The sequence below is a fragment of the Tupaia chinensis genome, unplaced genomic scaffold (genome assembly GCF_000334495.1).
Source record: "Tupaia chinensis unplaced genomic scaffold, TupChi_1.0 Scaffold139871_1, whole genome shotgun sequence".
NCBI lineage: Eukaryota > Metazoa > Chordata > Mammalia > Scandentia > Tupaiidae > Tupaia > Tupaia belangeri.
This window is the reverse complement of record NW_006199750.1, coordinates 1293378-1319633: the sequence shown is the minus strand read 5'-3', so window position 1 is coordinate 1319633 and position 26256 is coordinate 1293378. Positions and strand designations below refer to the sequence as shown.

The 26256-nt window shown below is 44.9% G+C and overlaps 1 protein-coding gene across 1 annotated transcript in view; it reads right to left on the bottom strand.

Moving 5' to 3' along the window:
• DCLK2 (doublecortin like kinase 2) overlaps positions 1 to 26256 on the bottom strand; it is a gene marked incomplete in the record, with an annotated part of 212251 nt that overhangs the window by 30281 nt on the left and 155714 nt on the right. Inside the window, 3 exon segments of the mRNA XM_027765892.1 lie at positions 11706 to 11763; positions 14744 to 14852; positions 15691 to 15766. Of these exon segments, the coding sequence (XP_027621693.1) occupies positions 11706 to 11763; positions 14744 to 14852; positions 15691 to 15766 (243 nt within the window).

The following is a 26256-nucleotide window of genomic DNA, read 5'->3' as shown; positions in this document are numbered from 1 at the left end:
TGAGCCTACCCGTGGTCACAGACACAAAGGGAAGACTTGGCAAACCCTTCGCATTTATTCATGAGTTTTGAAGCTTTTGGATCATCTGTGCCAAGCATGTCCTTAATCACGCAAAACACACAGCGTTAGATATGCTTTTGTGAACGTGTAAAAGCAAGCAAGCAGCTGCATGTAGCTCGCTCTAGACTATGGAGCAAAGACAACAGCAATTACTACCATGGACCCCCGACAAGCCATGCCCTCGGTGGGCAGCCTCCTACCTGTCTCCAAGGCCCATCTGTCTCAGTTTCAGAGAAGCAGCACAAAGCAGGCAAGCCCTGCTCCCACAGGGGGAGACAGCTGTGAGCCTACCCGTGGTCACAGACACAAAGGGAAGACTTGGCAAACCCTTCGCATTTATTCATGAGTTTTGAAGCTTTTGGATCATCTGTGCCAAGCATGTCCTTAATCACGCAAAACACACAGCGTTAGATATGCTTTTGTGAACGTGTAAAAGCAAGCAAGCAGCTGCATGTAGCTCGCTCTAGACTATGGAGCAAAGACAACAGCAATTACTACCATGGAAATAAAATAGGCTTCTTATTTTAAAAGCTAAATGGACCCATCGTTTCAATTCCCCTCCCCACTCCTCATTTTCTCCAAAGTGGGAAGGGTCTTAAACAGTCCTATCTCTGGGGGCTCTGTCTGTGTGCTGAGCTACAGTGCTACGTGTACAATAATCCCCTGAGAAGTTCTCTCGAATTAGAGTTCAAGTAAGATGTCTACCACACAGGGCGAATACACCTCCCCAAAGTTATTATCTCTTCTAATAAAAAGCACTATGGAAAGCCCTCTGGAACATATTGTAGAACTTCCCATGGGCCACTGAGTGTGCCTTGCAAATATCGAGCAAGCGTAGTGGGACCGTTTTCTCCACCATGACTTGTTATCTTAGCTACTGTATCCTTCTGGATGAGGGCTGGTGTTCTAGGACTCACAGTGAATGTTTTGGTTGAGATATGGGAGCTGTTAGCCTTTGTTTTTCAGCCTCTTTTGGTCCCTGTAAAATCAACTATGAAGGAACAATCTGCTTTTTAACTGTCATCAGAAGCAAACGTACCGCATAAAAATCTTGACGAACGTGATCTTTCTATTTATTAAGCAACCCATATGAAATCTTTGTTTCTAATATGTAAAAATACTCTCCAGATTACACTTCCCCAGAGAATACCTCCAAATATGAATTCACCATTGTCTTGAACCACACTGAACTTTCATTAGTCAATCACCACCATTATTTATGTTAAGTGATTCATGATTCTAACTCCAAATAATTTACATATGAATCACTTCATGGCAGATTTCCAAGGGTCTGTGTGAGAGGAAACGACAAAAAACCCTGCTCACTTGGCAGAGACCACCTCATCTTTGGCCTTGGTGATTTTCAATGGGGAGGGGAGAGGGTGATGGATTAGGAGAATAGACGTCTCTTCCTAATCAGAGTAATCGTCTTGTCTCCACCCACCTCACTCCACAGAGCAGTCCTTCCTCCTGCGTTCTCTCTCTTTGAATGTGCTCGGCTGCCCAAAGTGGACATGGGCATTCCACCCTGCTCCTCCTTCCTCATCCTCTGACGCATCCAATCAATCCTCTCTCGGTAGCCTCCAAATCCATCTCCTCGCTTCTCTCTCTTGCTAGCCTCTTGCCTGGACTCGCAGGCATTTGTATAAATAGTTCTATCCATTTAGAATGTTCTTCCTTTCTTTTTTAAAGTTGATTTCTGAGATCAGTAGATGGCGTCATGCTTATGTTGCTGGACTCCCAAAGGGCTGACAGCAGTTCAAGTCCTGGACGTGGCGGCTTAAAACTCACTCCAGGTGCGTGTGTTTGCATGACCAAAATCCAAAGAGGAGAATGGAGAAGAGGGAATTGCAATGTGGTCATCCCTCCTGTGGGGCGGGGTGATTTCTCGCTTTCTGTCTCTCTGGCAACCGCGCGCACCCTATACAAAAAAAAAACCCAAAAAAAAAAAAAAAGGTTGATTTCTTTTTTTTTTTCATGAGAGAGAGAAAGACAGACCTAGCAGGATTCTCAAGCCGCACACCTGCCCACCCCAGCCCCCGTTTCAGCCAGCCCAGATTATGAGGCACATGTGTGAACCCAGCGTGCACAGGGAGGCCCTGGGATATGAACTGGGGACCTGACTACATGGATCCAGCTGCATTACTGCTGCACCACCCTCTGGTCCCATCTGTCTGGAACTTTCTTTATTCATTTCTCGGTGCACTCTTGTGTATTCTTCAGGACCAGATTAGCCCACGCCTCCTCTCAGACTCCCCTGCTCACTGTCATGTGCTGTCACAGTCCCTGAGCTTACTCCAACCACAGCCCTCGTCCCACTGTTACTTAATCGTGTGTGTCGGCCTATAGCTCCCTGGAACTGAGAGCTCACAGAGGTCTCTGCGTGCCTTCCTGTCCAGCGACCCACACAGTTAGGAGCATGTGGTAGACACTGAAGCGCAGCGCTCGTGTGGACGGACACACACACCACGTATCACTCCTGCCCGAAAGGGGCTGCATAGCTGGCATTCTGTCACTGAGTGGGTACCCCCTCTGATTTCTTTGGTAAATGTATGTAGTAGACAATAATAGCCCCCAAAGATATCAAGCCCTAGTCCCTGGAATTTGTAAATATCACCTTATTTGGAAAAAGGGTTTCTGCAGATGTGGTTAAGGACTACATAAGGGGACATGGCCCTGGATTCCCAGGGACAACCTGCATGTCATCCCAACTGTGCTCATAGCAAGAGGCAGAGGGAGAGACTCCACACAGGCGGAAGAGAAGGTGTGGAACAGAAATGGGCCACTGTGGCCACTGGCCAAGCACACCGTCAGTCACCGGAGCTGCAGAGACATAGAATCTCCCGGAAGGCCCGAGAGGGAGCGTGGATTTCTGACTTCTAGCCTCTGCAACAGTGAAAGAATAATTTCCTGTTGTTTTAAGCCACCAAGTTTGTGGTAATTTATTCCGACCGCCTCAGGAAACTAATACAATCTACTTTTGGATTTATGTCCCGCCCGGGCCCATAACATATAGATGATGGATGCAAAACTGGGAAAGTTGGAAGAGAAAGAAGGCCCACTTCAAAGCACCATAATAGCATGCTCGGGGTTGAGCATTCAACCTGTGGGGATTCACCAAGAATCAATTTAGAATAAAAGAGACCATGAGAACCAGAAGAACTCACAAAGTTGCAAATTCCACAGTCTTAACGGCCTCCATAACCCTGGCCCCACGGCAGATTCGGCAATAATCTTAGAAGAACCCAGTGCTTCCCTCTTGGCCTCTGCTCTGGCTGTGCCACTGCCTGGTAAGCTTTTCGGCCAGTGCTGCCTCTGGACACTCTGCCCCCTGCTCCAGGGCAGCTCAGTTACTTCCTGTGCTGTGGTGTCTTCGCTGGTCACCTCCTTCTCTCCCACGGTCTTCCCTGAAATCCCCTAACACTCTCTGAAGAGTGGTATTATTTAATTTTTATATATATGAAATATTAAACATATAGATAGGGCCAGCAGGTGGAGTGGTGGTTAAGGCAGCTGGACTCCCACATGGCTGACTGCAGTTCGAGTCCTGGACCTGGAGGCTTGCTTTCTCACTTTCCTTCTCTCTCTCTCTCTCTCTCTGGTCAACTTCAAAAACAAAACAAAACAAAATAATGACAATGAATAAAATTATTCTTTAAAAGATATATATGTAAATAGATTATGTAAATAAATAAATATACACACATTCATACATATATTTTAAACATTTTTTTAAAAAGTGTGTGCTATCGGGCACATGCACTCACCAGGGAGAGACAGAAGGAGACAAAGAGGGGGAAAGTGAGAAATCACCCTCCATGAAGGATGGTCACATCATGATCTCTTCTCCTCTCAGGATTTTGGGTGCACACACACACACCTGGTGTGATTTTCTTTTTTATTCTTTATTTTTTTATTATTATTATTCATACATTAAATCACTATACAGCATTTAGATTGTGAAGACCATCCTCATCAACAGATAATAAACCTTTTTTTTTTTTTTTGGAGAGGTTTTTTGCTATAGGGTGCGTACACTCGCCAGACAGAGAGACAGAGAAAGAAAACGAGAAATCATCCCCCAGGGGGATGGCCACGCCACAATCCCTTCTCCTCCATTTTCCTCTTAGGATCTTGGGCACACACACACACACGTGGTCGGCATGAGTTTAAGACGTCAGGTCCGGGACTCGAACCGCGGTCGACTACGTGGGAGTCTAGCGACATAGCCCTTAACATGACTGTTTTTCCAGATTTCCTCCGTTCTTCCCCTCCCTCTCTTTCCACTCTGTCTCTGGTGTCCATTACAATTTTCAAGCTGTCAGGTCCACGATGCTAACCATGAAGTCGGCCATGTGGGATCGAGCACTGTAACCTCTATGCCACCTGCCAGCCCGCTACTTTAAATGACAGAGAGAGCAGTCTTACACACAACACACACACACACCAAATATCAGGTGAGTGAGTCAGCTACTCCAGTGATGCTCATGCATACAAGGCCAAACAGAAGCAAGAGCGATTAAGGCTTGTCCCCAGGTTCTCCTTACAAGAAGACATGAGGAGGTGGAACTTGAACATGGCAGCCGGGCTTATCGACAGGCTCTGGACCCAAAGGCCCAGTTTCTGCTCTGTCTCTCTGTGTCCTTTGGGAAGCTATTTCATAGGAGTCACTGTTTCTTTATCTGCAATGCTTGTTCATCTGTTTTGCAAATCATGCCAGTAATATGCACCATTCTTACCTATCCCAGCCGGGACAGACAATATATTTTAACGTCATCTTCAGCATTATTCATTTACCATCTATGAGAGGTCATCCAAAAGCTCACAGAAAATGTGTATTATGAAAAAATCTACGCAGGGCCAGCTCCCTAGCTCAGCAGTCCAGTCCTGTGCATAGGAAGGTGGAACCACGTGGTGAACTGTGGTTCAATTCCTGGCCCCGCTGGCATGTGAAACACATCAGGCAGGAGTGCATGCATACCCCAAATGCTGAAGAGAGAGAGAAATGAAGGAGAAGCTACTGGATGTGACCAGGGCCCACTGGGGGCTGCTCACTCACTCACTCACTCCCTGTCTCTCTCTCTTTGGCAAATGCATATACCCACTGGCAAAACAAAACAAAAACAAAGACAAAAACAAAACAAGCCAAAAAGAAAGGAAAAAAGCATATATAGATATGAAAACTTCCACAAACTTTTTGAAGTCTCTTCGCACAACCTACAAAGAAAAGTGACCAATAACACTCCAGAACAGCAGCTGAATACCACTTCCCCAGTATTTTTATAAAAACGAATTCTCTCTGGGGCTGGCAGGTGGTAAGGCACTGGACTCCCACATGGCCGACCATGTTCAATTCCCAAATCTGCCAACTTGTTTTCTCACATTCACCCTGTCTCTCTCTGGTGAGTGCATATGCCCTGTAGCACGTTTTAAAAAATATTTCTAATATTTGGGATCAGCAAATGGTATAATGGTTATGTTACTGGACTCTCATGGAGTCGACCATGGTTTGAGTCTCAGATGCAGAGGCTTAAAACTCAGACTGGGCATCTGAGGTGTGTACGTGCATACCTAAAATCCTGAGAGGAGAATGAAGGAGAAGGAATTGCAGCGCGACCATCCCTCCTGTAGGTGATTTCTTGCTTTCTACCTCTCTGGCAAGTGTATACACCGTATAGCAAAATATCTCTCTTAAAAAAATACAAATATTAAAAAAAAATTAAATAAATCTTTTTTATAAATCTTAAAAAACAAATTCTCTGGGGGCTGCAGGTGGCGTGGTGGTTAAGGGTGCTAGACTCCCACGTGGCCAACTGTGGTTTGGGTCCTGGACCTGGCAGCTTGCTTTCTCAATTTCCCTCTCTCTCTTTCTCTCTCACTTTATCCCTCTCTGGTCAAAATTTTTTAAATGGATAAGTAAATGGATAAATAGAGTTAAATAAAGTAATTCTTAAAAAAAATTCTCTATACCACTTTCTTCTAAAAATAAAAGTTACTGGGAAATAAGTCACCTTCTTTGTAACAAATCCAATTTCAAAACTGTAATTTTATGGTTTCAATGTAGGAGTAGTTGCTCAGATCATTGAAAATGTAAGAATGGAACTAAGTATACAGTCATGAATTACAACAAAAGAAGGACAAGCCCAGCCACGATGGCAAGGGCAGCAGGGCGCTGCTCTGCAGTGCTGTAGCCCATGTGGAAGGCTGTAGCTCGGGTCCTGGGTAGACCTGAACCAAACCGAGAGCAAGTTTACACCAGCGATCTGCGCTGGCAGGAGTGGGGAAGGGTTCATGGAGTAAGGAAGCACCATCGAGAATGCCTGTTTCTCTCTCTAGAAAAAAGAGAGACACTGGGGCAGCCCTATAGCCCAGTGGTTAAGGAAGCCAGATCCCACATGGCCAACCACCATTCAAATCCCCAGATGCTTGAAAAACATGCCAGGCCCATGTGTGTGCATACCCCACATCACAACAGGACAGAGAAAGGGAGAAGAGATGACAGTGTGACCACACACCCATTGGGAGATGCTTTCTTCCCCTCTTTCTGGCAAGTGTTCACACCCTTTGGTAATTTTAAAAACTGAAGAAAAACACTCAAAAAAAAAAAAAAAAGAAAAGAAAAGAAAAAAGAATGACCTTTACTAATAAGGAAAAACAAGATCTAAATGTTGGAGGTGACCCATCCATCTGCAGGTACACTTAGTACCTGATCACTTTTTTTTCATACAAGAGATTTTTTTTTCAATGATGGAAACAGCTGGTTAAATTCTAATCAGGTAAACAAGATTCTTACCAAAACATGTATCTATTTTTCTTTTTAAAAATAATCTCTTAAAAATATTTAATGCTATTTATCGCTATTATTATTACTTTTAATTTGCTATAGGACACATATACTCACCAGAGAGAGACAGAGACAGAGAGAGAAAGTGAGAAAGCAAGCTGCCACGTCTGGGATTCAAACCACCGTCAGTCATATGGGAGTCCAGCACCCCAACTACCATGACACCTGCTGTCCTTTATTTATTTATTTATTTAAATTAAGACAGTTGCATAAAAGTTGGCTTGTCAAATTATGACACATTCTGCTTAAATCACACAATACCAGATGGAAGAAGAACACGTACAGGTGGGAAAAAGGTTTTACAGGTGGGGAGAACTAACCGTACAGTTAGAGGAAGAAGGGAAAGTACACAGACTCACTTAAAGAAAACTGAATATAAAAAGAGAGAAGCTTCCTCATTCGAAGAAAAGGGGGCAACTCTGCTTCACTAACCATTATAGTAAAGTTAAAAAAAGTAAGTGATGAATTGGCCTCCTGAATTTTATATTCTGGTACTCCAAGAAGACTCTTCTAAAATGTTATTGCAATATTTCACATTTTGTTAAAAATACACAGTCCTGTAAGATGACCATGAAGACCAGTTTAGATTCCATAAACATAAAATCACCATGATCCTATCAAATCTTGCTATTTCCATTGTCTAAATTCCTCTGGCATACTAATAATGTTAATAACGAACGCCTATTAAATACTCACAGACTGACACTTTGGCCACATTCTTCGCGCCTTAGTTTGTCAATCTTCACTCTGATCCTCTATCTTAGGTCTTACTATTGGGTTGCTGGAGAAGTCATCACTTATTTTTTCAATGCTTTTCTCTACAAAAATGTATCATGACTTTTCTGACAACCCACATTTTAGTGGAAAAAACAGAGACACCGAGGGGTTAAATCATTGTTCCAAGGTCACACAGCAAGAAGAGGCAGAGCCAAGATCGAACTTTATATAATTTGGCCCAAGAGCAGTTTTATCTAACAGATAAGTAAATGTGGTCCACATGTGTAATTCTAAATTTTCTTTTCTTTCTTTTTTTCATTTGCTGGAGAGCATGTATGCTCAACCAGAAATAAACAGAGAGATAGAGAGGGAAAGTACTCCCCAGTGGGGTGCAATTATGCTGCAATCTCTTCTTCTCCATTTCTCCAACCTGTCAGGATTTGGGGCATGTATGCACACGTGCCCAGCATATTTTTCAAGCCGCTAGAGCCAGGATAGGAACCACACAGTCAGCCATGTAGGAACTGGTTCCCGTAACCACTAAACCATGGGCCAGGGTATAATTCTAAATTAAAAATGCAAAATAAAGCAGATAGAATTAGAAATGTAAAATGAAGCCAAATTAAAAATGTAAAATGAGGAACCAGCAGACAGCATAATGGTTACGTTGCTGGATTCCCACATAGTTGATCACAGTTCAAGTCCTGGACTTGGTGGCTTAAAACTCTCACTGGGCGTGTGTGTGTGTGTGTGCATGTCCAAAATCCTGAGAGGAGAATAGAGGAGAAGGGACTGCAGTGTGGACATGCCCCCAGGGGATGATGTCTAGCTTTTTGTCTCTCTGTCTCTGTCTCTCTGGCGAGCCCATGTGCCCTATAGCAAAACATAATTCTCTTAAAAGAAAAATGTAAAATGAAGCATACAAAATTAATTTTATAAATACATTACTTAACCCAATATATACAAAATATTGTAATTTTCAACATGTAATCAAATACGCATATATTAATGTACATCTTTTTTAAAGTATTGAACTGTCAAAATATGGTATGTAGGGGGCCAGTAGTGGCATGGTGGTTAAGGCACTGGACTCTCATATGGCCAACTATGAGTTGTGGACCTGGCAGCTTGAAAATCACACAAACCCATGTGCCTTATGGCAAAAACCTAAAAAATAAATAAGTGCATAGATAGACAAATAAATAAATTAAATTAAATATGAGTAAGTCATACACATCTTTTTAAATCTGGTATGTATTTCATACTAAGCATATCTTGATCCAGGCATCACATTCCCAGGGCTCACAGCCTGCGGTCAGTAGTCTGGGGCCCGACAGCATAGTTGTACAGTAGGCTCTCTTAACTGAAGTGCTCCAAGAAAGCAATCTACAAGGCTTGGGACCAGCAGATGGCATGGCGGTTAAGGTGTTGGACACTTCCACATGGTCGACCGTGGTTCAAGTCCCAGACCTGGGGGCTTACTTTCTCACTTTCCCTCTCTCTTTGTCTCTCTCTTTCTCTGGTCAAATTAAAATAAATGGATGATTTTTTAAAAATTAAATAAATAATTATTTAAAAGAAAAAAAGCAATCTACAAGGCCTTAGTCATTGCAGTTAGAGAGTATTCCTTTTTTTTCAGAGTTAACACATCAGTACTCCAGCAGTCTTTCATGAACGGATCATGAAATCAATATTCTCCTCTGGGAAAAGCCTGGGCAGGTTTCTAAGCAGGCTCCTTGTAAGGTCAGGGTTGTCCTATGCTGAGGGTGCCTCCACCATGACATAGACTCACTGTGTGTACAGCATCCCACAGGGCCCTCTGCATCCCCTCCCTGGGACCTGGGAGTGAGGGGAACCAGTGGGAACACGAGGTTCTGCAGCCTCCCATGCCAAGAGTAATAAACTTCTTTGTCTCTGACCCAGAAATCTTGTGTCTTCTGCCAGCCTCTATGGAGCTGGAAACCTAACTTGTTAGCTTGAAAGCAGAGACAGTGCCAGGCCTCACAGTATGTGATGTAACTTTTGAGTACTGTTAGGTTTACTTTTTTTCAAGTTTGTTTATTTCAGAGATAGACAGAGATAGACAGAGATAGACAGCATCCTTAACAAGGTCTGATACCACAGTCCACACCCAGCCCCAGCCAGTCCTAGACCATGGGTCCTGGCGTCCTCAGAGAAGTCTCTGGATGTGAACAAAATTAATTTTATAAATACATTACTTAACCCAATATATACAAAATATTGTAATTTTCAACATGTAATCAAATACGCATATATTAATGTACATCTTTTTTAAAGTATTGAACTGTCAAAATATGGTATGTAGGGGGCCAGTAGTGGCATGGTGGTTAAGGCACTGGACTCTCATATGGCCAACTATGAGTTGTGGACCTGGCAGCTTGAAAATCACACAAACCCATGTGCCTTATGGCAAAAACCTAAAAAATAAATAAGTGCATAGATAGACAAATAAATAAATTAAATTAAATATGAGTAAGTCATACACATCTTTTTAAATCTGGTATGTATTTCATACTAAGCATATCTTGATCCAGGCATCACATTCCCAGGGCTCACAGCCTGCGGTCAGTAGTCTGGGGCCCGACAGCATAGTTGTACAGTAGGCTCTCTTAACTGAAGTGCTCCAAGAAAGCAATCTACAAGGCTTGGGACCAGCAGATGGCATGGCGGTTAAGGTGTTGGACACTTCCACATGGTCGACCGTGGTTCAAGTCCCAGACCTGGGGGCTTACTTTCTCACTTTCCCTCTCTCTTTGTCTCTCTCTTTCTCTGGTCAAATTAAAATAAATGGATGATTTTTTAAAAATTAAATAAATAATTATTTAAAAGAAAAAAAGCAATCTACAAGGCCTTAGTCATTGCAGTTAGAGAGTATTCCTTTTTTTTCAGAGTTAACACATCAGTACTCCAGCAGTCTTTCATGAACGGATCATGAAATCAATATTCTCCTCTGGGAAAAGCCTGGGCAGGTTTCTAAGCAGGCTCCTTGTAAGGTCAGGGTTGTCCTATGCTGAGGGTGCCTCCACCATGACATAGACTCACTGTGTGTACAGCATCCCACAGGGCCCTCTGCATCCCCTCCCTGGGACCTGGGAGTGAGGGGAACCAGTGGGAACACGAGGTTCTGCAGCCTCCCATGCCAAGAGTAATAAACTTCTTTGTCTCTGACCCAGAAATCTTGTGTCTTCTGCCAGCCTCTATGGAGCTGGAAACCTAACTTGTTAGCTTGAAAGCAGAGACAGTGCCAGGCCTCACAGTATGTGATGTAACTTTTGAGTACTGTTAGGTTTACTTTTTTTCAAGTTTGTTTATTTCAGAGATAGACAGAGATAGACAGAGATAGACAGCATCCTTAACAAGGTCTGATACCACAGTCCACACCCAGCCCCAGCCAGTCCTAGACCATGGGTCCTGGCGTCCTCAGAGAAGTCTCTGGATGTGAGCCTGAAACCTTTCCATGTGGGTCAGCCTCATAGACGACTGTGCTTTACCACTGTGCTATTTACTGTCTGTAGCTCAGTCTTTGTTTTTTTTTGTTTTTTTGTTTTTTTTTAAGAGAGATTTTTTTTTATAGGGTGTGTGCCCTCCCTGGAGAGACAGAGAGACAGAAAGCAAGAACTCACTCCCCTGGGGGATGGCCATGCCACAACCCCTTCTCCTCCATTTTCCTCTTGGGATCTTGGGTATGCATGCACACGCGCCCAGTGTGAGTTTAAGCCACCGGATCCAGGACTTGAACCACTGTCAACAATATGGGAATCCAGTGATGTAACCATTATGCTTTCTGCTGGTCTTTGTTGCTAGGTTTTGAAACAGGCATCTCCCAGAGGGAAAAAACCTTACATATTCTATAGTTTGGACCAAGATCAAATGGAATTAATGCTTGAGGATTACGGTTTCTGAAACATGGCAGGGAAAAAGATGGACTATTTCCCTCCTACTGGGAGAGGTCTGCTCTCCTGCTCCGATGGCCTCGTCGGGTCCTCTCCTAAATCCCCCCACCACAGAGCATGTCTCTCCGGGTCCTCCCAGTTTCCATCACAGAGCAGTGCGTACACTTTACCTTTCCACAGCACTTGGCTTTGTCTATGATCTTTAGGGCGAACTCCTTTCCAGTGGACCTGGGGAACAATCAGAGAAAGACCATGTAAAGTTATAAACCAAAGGTGCCATCCTTCCCGACTTCCTCTCTAGCACAGCTCGGAGGAAAGAAACATGGCTTCTTCCTCCCTGTATCAGAGACAGTGTTGGGAGGAGCCAGGGAAGAAAAAAGAAAAACTTCAAATCCACACACTACGTTAATTAAATCTCCCATCTGTCTGTCTGTCTGTATATCTCTATCTCTATAGCTATCTATATAGATATAGATTATTTATTTAGTATTTATTTTTGGTTATAGGATGTATGTACTTCTTGGAGAGAGAGGGAAGGTGAGAGGCCATCTCCCAGAGGAGAGGGACACGCTGCAATCCCTTCCCCTCCATTTTCCTCTTGGGATTTTTAGGCATTCACACACATGCACCTGGCATGGTTTTTAAGCTGCTGGGTTTAGGACTCAAACTGTGCAGTCGATCACATGGGATCCAGCGCCTTAACCACCATTCCACCTGCTGGCCCTGTCCTTCCATGACTATTAATAATTACAATGTTTTTAAGTCACTCATACTGAAATTCCCCAGGGGGTGATGTCTCACTTTCCTTCTCACTATTTCCATCTCTCTTCTCTCTGGCAAACACATGTGCCCTATGGAAAAACCTAAAAAATATTTAAAGTCTGTTTTATTAGAGCCAGACAAATCCTTTCCCCATACTTAAATCTCAAAACAGTTCTTTTAAGAGACAATAAAACGAAGAAAAGTGGGTCAAAGTAACCTTAAATTTTTTTTAGTATCAATGTACGTTTACAATAATGCAGGAGCTGCATTAGCCCATAATTCAAAACTGAAAAGCTTCCAGACTTTACTTATATAGATGTCATGTATTTGGACATTAAAATCCTGCTATTGTTATTTCATTTTTAATAGCTTCTAGCGTTTAATGTGAACATGCCAGTTTTCTGTTTACTAAAGAAGATTGTAGGATTTTTTTAAAAAGAATGATTTTGTTGACATTTATTTTATTATTTTAGTTTGACCAGAGAGGGACAGAATGAGAGGGAGAGAGAGAGAAAGTGAGAAGACCGTAGGACTCTTACAATATACCTTTTTTTGAGAGATTTTTGCTATCAGGCACGTATGCTCACTGGAGAGACAGAGACACAGAAAGTGAGAAATCACTCCCCAGGGGGGATGGCCACACCACAATCCCTTCACCTCCATTCTCCTCTTGGGACCTTGGGCATGCACACACACACACCTGGCATGAGTTTCAAGTCTGGGGCTCGAACTGTGGCCGGACACATGGGAGTCCAGCACCTTAACCACTACACCACCCGCTGGCCCCTACAATATACATTTTGTTCTGTCTAGGGCAGCTTACGCCAGGGTCACAGAATCCACCAACGATCTCTTGCGTGGGAGAAAAACATTTCCCATCTACATCGCTTCCCCTAAAACATAAACCAACCCTGCTTCAGATTTCTAACAATCTTTAGAACTCATATTCTGTTACTTGGGTGGTAACTGGGGTCCCAGAGCCTGGAGAACAGGAAGCTAGCTTTGTAACTCCAATATGAGGAGCACTAAAGCTTCAATGGAAAGGTAACAAGATTAAAAAAATAGTTATCAGAACTTTCAGGGAAATAAAAATTACCATTTAGAACACATAGGATAGTGGCCTAGACATACAAAGATGCTGAGTCTTCTTTGGTTTAATGGGGTTTACAAAAAGCATGAAAGGGACCAGCAGTTAGTGCCATGGTTATGTCGCTGGACTCCCATGTAGTCGACCATGGTTCATGTCCTGGACCTGGGGGCTTAAATTCTCGTCGGGTGTGTGTGTGTGTGTGCCCAAGATCCCGAGAGTAGAATGGAGGAGAAGGGATTATGGTGTGGCCATCCCCCCGGGGGGTGATTTCTTGCTTTCTGTCTCTCTGTCTTTCTGACGAGCACACATACTCTACAGCAAAAACCTCTCAAAAAAAAAAAAAAGGGCATGGAATAGGTGAAAGGTTGACTGACTCTCATCTTTTTTTAAGTCTATTTCTTCCATGAGAAAGAGACAGGGAGAGGAGGAGAGGCAGGCATCCTCAGTAGGGTGTCTGTGCTGTGATGCTGCTCCCCGCTGCAGCCAGCCAGGGTCACAAGGACACATGTGCCAGCAATGCACAGGGAGACCTCTGGACTCAAACCCAGCACCTTCCCATGTGACCTCGACACCATGGAGCCTCACATCGCCACTGGGCCACTGCAGCCGGCCACCATTCTGACTTTAAACAGAATCAGAGCTCATGTATCCTGAACTTCCGGTAATTTCCATCAAGTACGAACTGAGAGGAGTATTGTGGAGTTAAAATTACAATTAGACTGAGAAGAGTGCCTGGCACAGGTAAGTGTCATAGTGTTTTTTTTGGGTTTTAATACCTTTATTCTTTTATTCTTTTCTGGTTGTTATTGTTAGAGGTTTTTGCCTTGGGGCACGTGCATTTGCCCAAGAGACAGACAGACAGACAGAGGGAAAGTGAGAAATCACACGCCCCTGGAGGCCTGGCCATACTACAATCCCTTCTCCTTCATTCTCTTCCAGGATCTTAGGTACTCACACACATGTGCCCAATGTGATTTTCAAGCTACCAGGTCTGGGACTGAAACCATAGTCAGCCATGTAGGAGCCCCGTGACATAAACACCACACCATCTGCTGGCCCCTTAATACTTTAATTCCTTCACATCCCCCTCTGAATCATGGATGAAAGCTTATATATCTCTCAGCCCAAATGCATACAAAAGTTTCAGTGTGTGTGTGTGTGTGTGTGTGTGTGTGTGCGCGCGTGTGTCCCATCAAACTGCTATAGGAATGCAAAACAGCTGATTCTAAAGGCAGACTCTTTCAGAGAGAAGGAAAAGAAACTTCTCAAAAAGGTCTTGTATTCATGAGGAACAATACATTCCACGGGAGAAATGTTCGAGTAGGTGAGAACAGCACCGCCTTCACCATCGCTCACCTCTCCACACACTCTTTGACGACTGCGAAATTGCCATCGCCGATGACCTTCCCGACCCTGTATTTCTCAAGAAGAGTGGATGATTCCGAGCACCTGTTCCCATTCACACCTGCAAGAAGGACAAAGCAGAGTCTAAGGAAAACCTCAGCACTTTACGATTCCTACATGCTGATAAAATAACAAATTGCAAAGCATGCATTTCTAAATCTGCAGGGAAACTAAAGAAAATCTCCGAGCACATTTCCTGAATAGAACACCTGAATCACCAATTTTCTTTTGACTTTGTTGGCTGGACTCAGAGACCAACATAGTCAATGAAGCTAAAAAAAAAAAAAAACCTGAAGTACCAACTGAAATAAATGATTAGTCTTGGGTAAAAAAGAAGTCTAACAAAAATGTTTCCAAACTCTTTGGTCAACACTCAAGAAGAGTAGAGGATGTTGGCGGAGATTTAATCTCAGACATGCTCTCCGGATTTTCCCTAAAGATTTTCTAGTAAAGAAAATTCTACCCAGATAAGAGGCCTTGTTAAGGGTCATTCCTGGCTCAAAGCCTTCTCAAAATGGTGTATGTGGCAGAGGTGGGAGGGTGAAGACTACACCACTTTCACAATGTGTCCCAGTGACCAGCACATAGCAGACAAAAAAAAAAAAAAAATCTGTCATCTAATTGAGAGAAAGAAAATACATTTAGGAGTGGTGGGTGGAAGGCCACAAAAGAAACCCCCGTGGAAAATATGAAACTCATTAATGGCAAAAAGACTTTCTGTATCTCGAAGTGATTCCCAGCCTCACCCCTGCCACCTACCAGAACTACATGGGCTAATGAGTGACAATGATCGCATCCCTGTTTAGGAAGATCATAATTTAGGACAAGTGGGTTTTGTGTGGCCACTAAGTTCACGCGGGTGAGTTCCCATGTAAAACAGTGATCAGGGTGAGAACTACCTTCGGGACTCATACAACGGTCGAGTTCAGGTCCACCGTTGACGTTAGAAGAAGATCTGCCATGAGCAGAAATCTGCTGGAAAAGGAAAGCGGCCATTATTCATCAGGATAAATCCAGAAGTCCTCAGCCAGCTAATCCCTCCACAATGGAAAGTGCTTACACAAGGTGAAACTATAACAATGCAGAGAGAGGAAGCACTCACTTTCCCTCATCTTACCTCTCTCCCTACACACGATACCATGCATTTCCTCCTCAGATACAGTATTTTCAATTCAGATTCGATATTTGGAGAATGGACGTTATGTTACTTCTTTAAAGAAATTGTTACTTTTGACTTCAATGACGTAAAGGAGACTTTATGGCATCACCGTTAAACTAGGGACTTACTAGTGGCAAAATAAGGCTTAGGGCTATGGATCATTCTAATCATTCCAGGGAAAACTTTTGGCTCCCAGGAATTCAATCATTTTATTTACTACAAAAGAAAACTGGTGGGCAATCAAAACTTTGTTTTGTTCTGTTTGTTCATTCATTTATTTATTGCCAGTGAAATTAAAAGCAAGTAGGGGGCAGCAGGTGGTGTGCTAGTTAAGATGCTAGACTTCCACATGACCAACCATGGTTTGAGTCCCTGGTGGTTTTCTCTCTCTCTGTCTCTCTCTCTCCCCCCACACACACACCTCTCTTTGTCTCAAGCATGTGTGTCCTGTAGTAAAATTTAAAAATAATAATATTGATAAATAAAATTAAATAAACAATTCTTTAAAAAAAAAGAAATTAAAATTAACTCTACAATCAGTAGCACTCTATACTAGACTGTTTTAAAGCTAGAATATTTAGGGAACCAGCAGTTAGAGTAATGGCTATGTCGCTGGACTCCCACGTAGTCGACCGCGGTTCGTGTCCCGGACCCGGTGGCTTAAAACTCACGCCGGGCACATGTGCGTGCGTGCCCAAGATCCCGAGAGGAGAATGGAGGAGAAGGGATTGCGGCATGACCATCCCCCCTGGGGGGTGATTTCTCGCTTTCTGTCTCTATGTCTCTCTCTGTCTGTCTGGCGAGCGCACGCGCCCTACAAAAAAAAAAAAAGCTAGAATATTTAAAACCAAGGCCCTGAAAGAGAACTTAAGGGGAAGCCTAAGAGAAAACCACATTCCCTATTCTGGTCTCTCCTCCCATCTCCCACCCTGGTGCAGTCCCTCGCTTCCCACATGTTAAGGCCAGAGAAACTCTTCCTAAGGATAGTTGCGCTATTACTCCCAGGACCCAAAAGACCCAGTAGGTCTTGATGAGCAACAGGGTAACTTCAAATCTTTGGCTCTCCAGCATGGAATTCAGGCCACCATCTGTCCCCTAACTGTCCAGTGTGTTTCCCATCACTTTTTTGGTTTGTTTGCTAAAGGGTGTGTGTGTTTGCAGAAGAGAGATGAGGCAGGGGGCTGAGGGAAGGTAGTAAAAATTTTCCCCCAGGGAATGACCTGCTGCAATCCCTTCTCCTCCATTCTCCTTTCGGGGACTATGGGCATGGAGGCACACATACCTGGTGTGATTTTCAAACTGCCAGGTCCAGGACTCCAATTGCCCATCAGCCACGTGGGATCCAGCTACCTTAACCTCCATGCCACCCAAAACGTTTTCTTAGGCATTTTGTATTTATATCGACTCAAATAGTTTCCTTTTTAAAACGAAAAGGACTTAAACTTTTCAAGTCTTAATGTTCTGATTTGGAAAATGGACATAGTAGCAGTACTCAGCTAGAGATTTGCTAGAGAATAAAAGTTAGCTCACAGTTGCATAATCACTTAGCACAATCCCTGACACACACTAACATTCATGACTGCCTCTCCTTTCAACATCTAGCACAAATCCTGAAGCGAGTGAGCAGGAAGGGTTTCTGAACTGCTGAGTACAAGAGGGCTCTAAGAGACCTTTTGCTGAGTAATGTATTCCAGATCTGTTCCTCCTCTAATCAACCATTCCTAGACCAAAAATTACTGCTCAAGGAAATAAATCCAAATTAAGGACCAGCAGATGGGGTAATGGTTACATGACTGAACTCCCACACAGTCAACCATGGCTCAAATCCCAGACCCAGTAGCTTAAAACTTAATGCTGGGCACACGTGCACAAGATCCTGAGAGGAGAATGGAGGAGAAGGGATTGCAGTGTGGCCATCCCCCTGTGGGTGATGTCTTGCTTTCTGCCTCTCTGTTTCTCCAGTGAGCACATGTGCCCTACAGCAGAAATCTCTCTGAAAAAATAAATATAGAAAATCAAATTAAGTTACTCAATTCTTACTAGAATAAAGATGAGAAGAAAGCAATTTTTCTGGAAAGTTGTATCTCAAGAGGGAAACAGAAAGGGACCAGTAGTTAGCATAATAGCTATGTCGCTGAACTCCTATGTAGCCGATCGCGGTTCAAGTCCTGGACCCAGTGGCTTAAACTCACGCCGGGCACGTGTGCGTGCGTGCCCAAGATCCTGAGAGGAGAATGGAGGAGAAGGGATTGCGGTGTGGCCATCCCCACTTGGGGGGTGATTTCTCGCTTTCTATCTCTCTGTCTCTCTCTCTGTCCTCCTGGTGAGTATCCACTCCCTATAGCAAAAACCTCTCAAAAAAAAAAAGAGAGAGAGGGAGAGAGAAACAAAAAGATCCCTGCTTGCTCCCAGAATAAAGCAATGGGGGAGGTGGCTTGCCGATGCTTGTGAACACCCGCACAGTGACCAGTTTGGCTGCAAGTCGAAATCTCACAGCCCAGAGCAAGGCAGCTCACAAACTGAGGTCACAGCCCCCTGAGCCAGGCACAGACTCTGGGCAGAAATCCTCACCTCGCCCAGCACGGGCAGCCTCAGGCCTCACTCCCACTGCCAAGGTCTGAGACTCACCTACGTCCTGCTCAGCTGTCCTGGAAGTGGCGGCTACTGAACACATCCCTTTCTAGAGCTGATCTGAGTGTACGTGTTTACTTCAGACTGGTATGTCCTGCCTGGTCCAAGGACTCTCTAGGAAGGCAGGCAGGCAGGCGGGCTCCAAAGGCTGAAACACAGGCATTTTTATCTCCTGTTTCCACGGACGGCTGACTCCCTAGACTGTTTATTGACTGAGTTCCTATGAGTCACTGTAACACTGCCATGTTTACTCTCACCAATCCCCACCCCACCCTGTTCTGATTCCCCACATAGCTGGCCATGATGAACCGGGTTTATGCTGGGATTCAGGGTAACACAAGCAGGCAGAGTGCAGGAAACAGGACAGGTGGTGGATGCCGGTTCCCTGGACTAAGCCAGAGCAGAGCCTCCCGGGGAGGGGGTGGGCACAGGGCCAGATGAAAGCGACTTTCATGTGCACCCAACAAAGGCTTCACTACACTGCCAGGAAACACGGCTCTCAGCACACCATGGCCGCAAGGACATTTTCCAAATGCTCAAACTGATGCATTTGTTTAAAGAAGGTTACGTCTCAAGCATTACATATTCATAAAAAGAGAGAGCAAGCATGAGGGTGTGAGGACTCCATTAGTTAACGGGGGTGACTTAGCCTATTCCTTATCCAAATAGGTGTTCCTTTATGTGAAAATAAAGCTTTTGTGAAGGAAAGCATGAAAACAATAAAGAGGGTCATTGTGTTACGGCAGAGCTGGACAGAGACCAAGGCGCGGACAGGATTGCCCTTCTCTGGCCTCGCTCTTTAGTAACATAGCAACAGCTTGTGGTGCATTAAAGGATGCAGAGATGACGAGACACAAGACTGCCCAGAAGTTCACGGTCTTACAAGGAGGCCTGTGTGCCCTTCAGTGTAGGATCCACACTAAAGGTTACAAATGGCAGGCGAGCCATCTCGCTAAGGGGTGAATCTGGGCGTGCACAGCTGACTCCTTTCCTCGGTGGGCCATCAGGCTCATTGCACTTCCCAGTAATGAAGCCGGGCTCTCCAGAGAAACAAGAAAAGCTGGGTGTGCACTGGGATCTCTGGGAGCAGGGAGAGGCTACTGTGAACTTCCAGGCAAGGCATTTCCAGGGCCCTAGAGACACACAAGGAACAAGGAAGATGCAGGGAGAGAGCTAGGACTTCACAACATTCTCCAGTTTCCCTTGCAACATCTACGTGGTGCCCTCACCCTTGTTAGAGAATTATTATTATTTTAACTGAAGTAAAATTGAATTAGCACCCAAATTAGCAAAAAGGTTTTTTGCCATAGGGTGATGCATCTGTAGAGAGAGACAGAGACATCCCCCATCCCATGGTGAATGGCCATGCCCCAATCCTTCCTCCTCCATTCTCTTCCTGGGATTTTGGGCACATGGGTACATTTGCCCAGGTCATTTTCAAGTCACTAGGTCTGAGACGCGAACTGCAGTCAGCCATGTGGGAGTCCAGCATTGTGACCACTGTGCTATGTGCTGGTCCCAACAATTTTCATGAATATCTCTTAAAATGTTAATGAGCACTCATGCTCCCATGATGTGAGATGGCTCAAAGCAAAGGGCTTAGATGTATGTCAGTGAGACCCTCGTGGCAGCATCTGGGCTCTTCTAGACACTGTCGTAATTACCAACTGGTTCGGAAAGATGGGATTATGTTCAGGAGCAGGGGGAATGTCTGTTTCCCAATGAGGTCCAGGTTGGTCAAGAAGGGACGGTGACAGAAAAGACAATATTACCGGCCATGTTCTCTGTGACCTGCAGTCACTGCACTGCCCACTGACTCCTCTGGCAACAGAGAAATACTGTTTCCATGAGTAAGCGAGGAAGGCAAATGCCCAGGTATCCCTTTCTGGGCCAGCCCCATGGCCCAGTGGTTAAGGGAGCCAGATCCCACATGGCCGACCATGCAGTCTGAAACCTGGTCCCACGGGCTAGAACAACATGCCCAGCAAGTGTGTGTACATGTCCCAAGTCCCAACAGAACAGAGAAGCCAAGACGGGGTTGCCTCATGACCCTGCCCCCTGCCCCACTGGGAGGCCACTTTCTCCTCTCCTTTTCTCGTGTCTTTCTCTCTCAGGCAAGTACACATGCCATCTGGGGGGGAAAATTCTCTTCTGCTTTTTAGTATTAAAAACAAACAAACAAACAAACAAACAAAAAAACAAAAAAAACAAGGCCTTGGGAACAGAGCAGAAAACAAGATCATGTTCTCAACTGCTAGTCATTTAAAAAGTCACTCGTAGCTGGCTGCGTGCACTTGGCAATGCGAAGTGCCACTCTGTTTTCCTGTTTTCAGGCAGGAAGTTACGTCAGAGTGTCCTAGGTTAAGTCTCATTGACACGCAGACTACTGTCATGTCTGCAAAACTTAAAATGTAAAGAGAAATGTTAAATGCTACACTAAAACTGTGCAGTCTTGTTCAGAAATAGGCAAGTCATCTCCAAGATAAAAAAGAGGAGCATGAATGGTTACTTAGTGCATGGTGACACGTTACTATTGGCTTCTGGATATACTACTGGGCCCTGTTTCATTCTGATTTTTTTCCTAAAAGGTAGCACTTGAATAGAACCTAGAAGTTACATATGTGTGATGAGTTGATCTGAATGCATTTTGCAAATTGCCAGCATAATTCAGCTGGTCCACAGGAAGGCTTAGACATACTCTCTATAAAGGGCCAGAAAATATTTCCGGTGTCGTGGGTCTCATCGTCTTTTGCTGTTCCAGCTGCCATAGACCCAATGCATGCAATAAATGAGCATAGCCGAGTTCCTGTAAAAGTTTACTTAGAAAAACAGGCAACAGGCTGAATTTGGCCAGCAGGCCCACTCCTAGTCTGTAAGAACTTTCCTAGGAAAGCTTTTTCTCCAGTATCATTTTTACACTTTAAAATGCTAGAACAGAACAGCCCTCAGGGTGGTGTCTATAAAGCCGTAGTTCTGTCCTTGGCTGCACGGCAGACTCTCCCTGAAGACTGCACCCAAGACTAATGACAGCAGGCTTGAGGTAGAGCCCAGGAGTCAGCATTGTTTAAAGCTCCATAGACGACTCGGGGTGCAGCAAGGTGGAGGAGGTTTGTAGAGGAAGTTTCTGGAGCCACTGCCATGAGTTACTTGGCCGTCCCAATTGGGTTCAGTTTGCCATCACTCCTGCCATCTGACCAGTGCAAGCCACCTACAGCCTGGGATAGCCTTCCTTTTGTAAGCAAAGGAAAGAAGAAACCCATCCAGTTAATCGAATGCCTAATTTGTGCCAAGTTCTAAAATGAGCACTTTACATTGACTCAGTAAGATAGTCTTGGGGAACCAGCAGTTAGAATAATGGCCATGTCACTGAACTCCCATGTAGCTGACCGTGGTGTGAGTCCCAGACCCAGTAGCGTAAACTCATGCCGGGCGCATGTGCTTGTGTGCCCAAGATCCCGAGAGGAGAATGGAGGAGAAGGGATTGCGGCGTGGCCATCCCTCCTGGGGGGGGGGGGGGATTTCTTGCTTTCTGTCTTTCTGGCGAGAGCACACGTCCTATAGCAAAAACCTCTCCAAAAAAAAAAAAGATAGTCTGAGTATCTTCACGGACCTGTGACGAGATCAGCGCTTGTGGAGTCAGACTCAATACACGTCGGACTCAAGAGCTCAGCAGTGTTTGTTTTTTAGTTTTTGTATAGGGTGCATGCACTCACTGGGGAGACAGACAGAGAGAGAAAAAGGAGAGGGAAAGTGAGATAGTACCCCCTGAGGGGATGACTGCACCACAGTCCCTTCTCCTCCATCCTTCTCTCAGGAGTTTTGGGCATGCGCACACACGCCCAAGCCACCAGGTCCAAGACTCGCCCGGAGCAGTCAGCCATGTGGGACTGGGCCTCACTGACCTCCACACCACCTGGCTGGCTCACCGGGAGCTTTGTTTTCTCCTCACACTGTGCTATCGTCTAAGTTCACGAGATGGGACAAAGCTATTCAACTAGTTAGGGATGTCAGTGAATTCTAGACTTACTGACCAAGACAATGTATGTGGTAAACATGGAACATGTTTTCAGACGACATAACTATAATGACATTCCTGTGATTTGACCATGACATATGCGTTGATGAATTCATAACCTTTCTGCACATGACAAGTTTAAGAAAACATTTTCTTCAACTAGATGACTTCTGAAGTATACTAAAGCTTTTTCAAATGAGTATACCAGATAGTACTTGTACATAGATTTGCTTCACTGTTATTTCTGTAGGTTTTTAAAAAGTTGACTTATCTCCTTCTTCTGTGAGACACACAGCGAGAGACAGAGAAAGAGAGATAGGCACCCCCACCAGGGTCCTCATGCCACAATCCACCCCGCCCCAGCTGGCAGGATCATAAGAGCATGCCCACTAGGGTTCTGGAGTTGTTGTTTTAAACACTAGAAACATCAGTTCTTTTTTTACCTAGGAGTAAAGTCAGTATAAATTGTTACAAATGCTGAATTAGGAATGCATTTAAAAACAAAGCTTGATCTTTTTTTTTCTTTTTGAAGAGGTTTTTGCTATAGGGCGTGTGCGCTCACCAGACAGAGAGAGAGAGAGACAGACAGAAAATGAGAAATCACCCCCCAGGGGGGATGGCCACACCGTAATCCCTTCTCCTCCATTCTCCTCGGGATCTTGGGCATGCACGCACATGCACCCGGCGTGAGTTTTAAGCCACTGGGTCCAGGACGCAAACCACAGTCAACTACATGGGAGTCCAGCGACATAGCCATTACACTAACTGCTGGTCCCTCAAAGCTTGATCACTTTTATATTGGATTTCCAATCACGACTCCAGTAGTGAGAAACGAAAACAACCCACCTGAGTCAGCAGCTGGGGCTGGGAACAGGAAGCATGCACCCCATAGCACACCATGATGTGACTGCATCTGGCAGACGGACACTACAGGAATGTGGCTGCCAGTGGGAGGTTTAAGCCACCCAGCTTAGCGGTCTAACAAGGGGCTGAGTGGACCTGCCAGCTTGTATCTGCTGCTCCCCTGTCGCCACCACCTCCACTGAGTACGTGGCCTGCCAAAGCCCATGCAGCTCCTCTTCGCATTCCTCTGAGTAAACCTTGCACATACGTGTCGGTTTATTGGCTTTTGAGTGACAGACAGGTGGTGTAGCCATGCCTATGTGCTAACAATGCCTGGATGCTTTTATTGTGTGGTGTCACCAATTTCTAGAGTACGAGGGTGGTGGGTGATGTGTCTGCCTATTCAGTCCCAGTGAGGGCAGCTACCACACTCAACCACAACAACCTCTAAGTTTCATCTCCACCTCTTACCTCTAGGTACTAACAAGATGAATTTCTAATGACCCACTTTCATAAATAGCAGGTGTTTCATATCAACCTAAGTAGGGCCAGCAAATGATGTAGTGGTTACATCGCTGGACGACCACGTGGTCGACCATGGTTCAAGTCCCAGACCTGGTGGCTTGAAACTCACACTAAGTGCATGTGCATGCATACCCAAGATCCCAGGAGACAAATGGAGAAGGGTTTATGGTGTGGTCATGTCCCCGGGGGGGGTGGTTTCTTACTTTCCCTCTCACTGTCTCTGTCTCTCTCTCCAGTGAGTGCACTCACCCTAAGGCAAAAAAATGCTAAAAAATATTTACATATATGTGTTGCTTATATCCAAAAATACGTCTTACAATTGTTCTAATTTTTTAGTTTTTTACTGTTTTTTATTTTTTAGAGAGATTTTCGCTAGAGAGACAGAGAAAGACAGAGAGCAAGAAATTACCCTTCCCCTCCCGGGGGGATGGCCATGCTGCAATCCTGTCTCCTCCATTCATGCCCTGTGCGAGTTTTAAGCCACTGGGTCTGGGACTCAAACCTAAGTCGATTATGTGGGAGTCCACTGACATAAATAACCATCATGCCATCTGCTATTCCCACAACTGTTCCAATTTATACCCTGATTTGTTTGCCAAACCTTCCTTCTATCTCCATAAAAATGAGCTTCTGCCCAAAAGAGCCATTTACCCCCAAATGCATTAAATTTACTGAGCAACTACAATGCGCAAATCCCTGTCCTGGACCAGAGCCTGCAATTCAGTGTTAGGACTAGTTTCGTTAGGGCACTGAAGCCTTCCAACGAAATCAATTACATTCCAAGATGAAGTCACCACCCAACCTTTCTGGGGTAATGAAAAGAACAAAAAAGTGGTCAGTCTCTTAGCACTGAGGATTATTAACTGGTTTTAAATACGAAAGAAAAGCCAAAGCTCTAGGGAACAGCAAAAGACGTCTAAGGTCAGCAGCTACCGTGGAATTACATTTCACAGCTTCGGAAAAAAGTTTTCAAGTTCAGAAGGTCAAAGAGTTACATTTTAGCTCTGCCAATCAGGATGAGGTACGACCAGGACTTTCATCACACTCCACAAATCTGGGCAATCTTTCACCACCAGCAGACCCAGGAGACACCATCAGATAAAGTATCAGCACATCAGACAGTTTATAATCTCAAGATGTTGGCTAATGTTCCAAATGCACTTTTTTCCTTCCTTCTTTCAACCAACAAGAATGCTCAGAGCAGACGGCCTCCAGGCATACGCTTCAGCATCAAAACGGGCGTCGCTGTATGCTTCGGCGTCCACACATGTGTGCGTGACGCTGGAGCCTGAGGTTCCCACTGCCTTAAAAGTCTTCGAGCCGGACCCGGATGATGAATGAAAGTTCAGGGAAATGCTTTCTTCATCCGTTTGGCAGCTGATGACACATTTAGTACTCTTTATAGCCTATCTGTCCCAACAAAAATGCCGCCATTTAAGCAGAGTAAATATTCCTGCCGGGAAAGTTATCAGCTGGATTGAAGGGACTCCAAGGAGCATGGGCAGAGGAAACAGCTCCTAGCCCAAGGTCAAGGAGAAAATAGAGAATCGGGAAGATGGAGATTAACGAAGAGAACGATTCGGGGGTTATGAGAGTCTAGCATTTGAAGAGGGAAAAATAAAAGGATGTGCGGGGAGTGTGCAAGTGAAAGGATGGGAAGGAGAGAGAGACTATAAAACTGATGGGGAGAGAGACTTTGGTGGCCCTCAAAAACAAGAACGGACAGAGAGTTGAGAGGAAAGGAGGAGGGAGAAAGGGCAGCCTGAGGGAGACAGCCTGGGTGTGTAATAAAACGATCAATGTGGAGAGGAGGCTGGTGTGGTGGACACGGAGTGGTCCCATGAGCCTCACACCTCCTGACTGCCACATACTCTCTTCCCACACTGAACTGGGTTCACACGTGTGACCATGAAGATACAAGGACACAGCAGGGTCTGGCTTCTCAGCCTAGGTCACAGAGGAGAGCTCTCTGCCTGACACTCTCTTTCTCTCGGTCCAATCGCTTGGTTCTGGGAAAGTCAGCTGCTGTGGTCTGAGGAGACTCAAGCCAGCTTCTGGAGACGGCCACATGGTGAGGAGCTGAGGCCTCCTGCCGACAGCCAGCACAGACTTGCCAACTGAATGAGTCACCTTGGAAGGGAATCCTCCACTCCTGGTCAAGCCTTCAAGAGCCCCATATCCCTGGTAGACATCTCAATTGGAACTTCAGATCGGAAGCCAGCCAAGCTGCTCCTGAATCCCTGACCTACAAGAATGATGTGGGAAAATGAATTTTTTTTTTTTTTAAGAGAG